Source organism: Poecilia formosa, unplaced genomic scaffold (assembly GCF_000485575.1).
Source record: "Poecilia formosa unplaced genomic scaffold, Poecilia_formosa-5.1.2 Scaffold636, whole genome shotgun sequence".
NCBI classification, from domain to species: domain Eukaryota; kingdom Metazoa; phylum Chordata; class Actinopteri; order Cyprinodontiformes; family Poeciliidae; genus Poecilia; species Poecilia formosa.
Window position 1 is genome coordinate 3,688 of NW_006800575.1, and position 4,100 is coordinate 7,787.

Below are 4,100 nucleotides of genomic sequence, written 5' to 3' on the forward strand. Positions count from 1 at the left end.
ATGTTAGAGAATAATTAATGTTTTTAGACTAACAGAATCTCAGTTAGCCTTCATAGCGGGGCTGAACCCGTATTACACCAAGCACTGTAGCTAATATTAGCTGGTATCTCGCCGGTGGACATAAATACAGTAAAGTAATATTCTAATCACAATATATACACAATAATATGTCCATCTTACTTGTGAAATGTTGTCTGTCCTCACATCAATAATCCATCGATCAGAACAACAACATCCCTCAGTGCTGAGGCATCTTCTGCTGTTTAAACAAAGTAGGAGGGTATACCGCTCCAAGATGGCCGCCGTATTTCCTGCGCCGGAGCGGCCAATGCGGGGTCTACTCTTATATTATGTCTATGCCCGCCCCTTTCTGTTTGCTGCAGCGAGGTCCTTGTCGTAAGCCGGAAGTTCCTGACGCTCAAATCGTGTTCGGTCTGAATGCAGCATTACAAGACGTATCTGGGGATAGTTGGAGTTGCTCCCAGTTTCATATTGAGAAATCCGACATCGTAGGGTGTGCCCGTTGATTGTTCTGTCTGGGTAGTCGGGATTTCCCAGTTTTTCATTACCACTGGAACGCATCATAAGCTCCACCTTCACCTCCACCCTTTCCGCCTCTGCAGGGTTCAGCCTCAACGCGTTGTGAGTCTTCGCTTTCTCAGAGGTTATTTAATTTATTATAGTTCCACCGCTGTTCTAACAGCTTGCTATGTTTTAAGTTAAACTTCAGTGATATGACAAATTCAAATCACTTCGACAAAATGTTTTCCACGTAGAAACGTCGCATGAATCCGAGCTTCTACCGGAGAGGCCGAACCAACCAGGAAATGGATTCTTCTCTGACTGCGTCTCTGCTCCTGCTGTCTGTGGTCTTCATGCAGTTTGTCTCTGCTGCAGGTGAGATTCAGCAACCGCAGCGAAGTTAGTTTCAAGTTGGATATTCGATATTCGAGCTCCGCGGAGTAAGCGGCATTGAGCTCAAGGTTGATTCGATTTATGAATGCTAATGTCGGCCAGCGGTTCTCCACCGCTCCCGGTGTTATGCCCAGAAACGCATGCCTGCCCAAATTTGCATCCCCTGTCGCGGGAGCGCGCATCGCTCTGTTCTCTCGCATATTGACGAGAAAACAGACTGAAATATGACCGAAGAGGAAATTTGTAACATTATCACGTTTCTTAACCATGTAATCCCTAAAATGGTGGGTTTTATTTCGCAAGTTACTTTAAATAAATACGGTTTTTACACCTTTATTGACACATATGAGTCGAACTTTTTTCAGTCCGTGTCTGTTGAAAACGTTCTCCGCAAATGGTTTGAAATTCTCTGTTTTTTCTTTTGATACCATAATAACAGAGGCCCATTATGTAGAACATTTTACATCATGCATAACTTTCCAGTCTGTTAATGTAGGAGGGAATGCATTTTAATTAATGAGCCTGAAAATATTTGCATCCATCCTGTTGATATGAAACTTATAGCATTAGCTCAGAGAACAAGTGTCATTAAAAGGTGAAATCCTTTCAGCTCTATTTCCCCCAATTAGCACAGGGATGCATTTTTGTGCAATATGGATTTTGAGCCTGCCAAAATATGCATCCCCTCTTTATTCTCCTCAAATACTATCCTACTGATTTAAAACTTATACTAGCAGTTCTTAGAACTACTCTGATTATGTAGAAAAAAATTATTTCACCATTAACTCTTTATTTCCCCCAATTAGCATTTGGATGCATTTTTGGGCAATATGGATTTCCGACCTGCCAAAATATGCATCTGCTGGTATAAGTTTTAAATCAGTCAGGTCTTCTGGTTCTGTTCTGCATCCAGAACCAGAACCAAACGAGGAGAAGCAGCATTCAGCCAAGACCAAGTCCAGAGCGTATCGAGACCGAGACAAGACCAAGACCAGCGCCCCGTGCTACAGGACACGATAAAATGGTGAAATATGATCAAAATTGCTTCTCAAATTGATCTCAAAGATCCATTTTCTCATAAAAACACCTAGATATTAAATACTTAATAAATGTTACCACTATTAAAAGCAGAACAAACTTTGTTCTGCTTTGCTTCCATCTTTGTGCTACAATCCGCGGCGGACTTGTGCCATCCCTAAAAAGATAACGCCCTGGGTGTTTGCCCATATTGCTCATGTCAGAAACCACCACTATCTGCACCATTAAACATAGCAATTGAGGCAATGCCCTGACGGTAAATAACGCTCAACTATGAACACTGATCAAGGAGCAACAAGCAAGAAGTAACCAAACAGAAGGCGCTCATCGTGACTGTTTTCACTCTATATCCCAGTACATGAAACCAGGTAGTCTGACACCATGGCAGACATTACAGCTGCCACTTTGAACAAAAACAATCATAGAGCAATGTGCATGCTCTGCGTGCTCTTTCATTCTTGTGTTTTATTTATTTGTTAATTTAAAAAATACCAATGTACATAATTACATGAAATAATGATGGCTATTGCAGCTAACCCTAAGTAAAGGGCCGTTCAGAAGAATCGGACTGTTCCTGAATGTCACATAACTATATTTAAGACTTTTGGACACAGCATTGTCCCATATATGCGACAAGTCAGTCAACATCTCCGCACAATAATTCAGGCAGTGAGTGACTTTTTTTTCATCACAATGCTTATGTGTCTCTGTACAGCTAGCTTTGCTAACATCACGTTAACGGGGCTTACCTTCTTTGAGCTACTTTTCTAAGTGACGAAAAAAGTTAGACGTTGTCCCCACCGTCTGTGAAAGCGAAGCGCTGCTGAGTTAGCTGTGGCCATCGGATTTCTTATGATTTATGCAGCGATATTATATTACTGACGATTAGACCGACATCTTCTGCCGCTGAGAGAAAACCACTGTGCATGTCTTGGAGCGCCGCGTGCGAGTGGAAGGTTGGGGGAGGGAGGTGGATTAACAGAAACATGTTATTGGTTGGATTTTAATCGGTGCGTTTTGCATCCACTGAAAACAACATGTTAAATAAACTGGACAGTCTGCTGTACGTTTAGTGGTATTTTCACAGTTGCGGTCTCGACTGGTCTTGAAATAAAATGCCGAGTCCTCAGCGCCCGAGACCGAGACGAGACCGAGACCATCAAAAAATGCTCTCGAGACCAAGACCGATCTCGAGTACTACAACACTGGTATATGACTTTAAAATTTAATAGATGATATTGTGGCTCATGTAAAAGTATGAATTGGCATTGACAATTAGTTAGTTGGTCACAAGTCAAGGCATTTATTAACATTTCTTTGACAGGAATGTTTGGTTCGGTAATTTGTTGATAGTCCCTAAGTGAACCTTCGGGCGCTGCGGCCGGGAGTGGTGGAGAACCGCTGGCCGAGAGTAGCGTTCATAAATCGGATCAACCTTGAACTAAACGCCGCTTACTCCGCAGAGCTCGAATATCGAATATCCAACTTGAAACTAACTTCACTGCGGTGATTCACCAGTAGTTAAACTTTACTTACAGTAGTGTCTAAGTCAGTCCTCAAGAGGTGATATCCTGCATGTTTTAGTTATTTCCCTGACATGACTATGGAGCACCAAGACTGACATAATTAAAAATAAAAGCAGAAATGTATATTTTTGTGTTTCTATTTCCTTAAATACATGTTTTCGTCAAGAAACGCACGTTCTGTCTGAGCATCCACATGAAAATTAATCGTGTCAGGAGTTATAGCATTATTTTCTAATAAAGTTTCTAAGCTCCAGCTCACTAATAATCTGCTGGCCATCTTTGTTACATCAAAGTGTGATGCTAGGCGGGGCGCTGTGGAGCCGCGAACTAAGATGGCAGCTTAAAGTGGATGCTCCGTGAGACCTGCACCAAAACTTTGAAAAACCCAGGATTAGAAACATAATCTGGACCCGAAAATGTCAAAATCGACCACTCTTAAGGACTGTGATATTTTCACACGAAAACGCGGTTCCCAAAAACCAGCTAAAACTGATACTTCGGTAGCAGATCAAGACAAAGAGGGGGCCGCTAGCATTGATAGCATGTGTGACCTTAGCACGGTGCTAGCTGAACTTCGGTCGTTGCATTCAGAGTTCGGTGGATTTGGAAACAAATTGGACA

The 4,100-nt window shown here is 42.2% G+C and overlaps 1 protein-coding gene across 1 annotated transcript in view; it reads left to right on the top strand.

Annotated features, from left to right (window-relative positions):
- Window positions 1-529: 529 nt before the first annotated feature.
- The window catches only part of LOC103130441 (hepatitis A virus cellular receptor 1-like), an 18,364-nt gene continuing 14,793 nt past the window's right edge, over window positions 530-4,100 (top strand). The window contains exons 1-2 of the mRNA XM_016665930.1: window positions 530-664; window positions 777-897. Of these exons, the coding sequence (XP_016521416.1) occupies window positions 786-897 (112 nt within the window). The 5' untranslated portion in view covers window positions 530-664; window positions 777-785. The remainder of the gene's footprint in view (window positions 665-776; window positions 898-4,100) is intronic.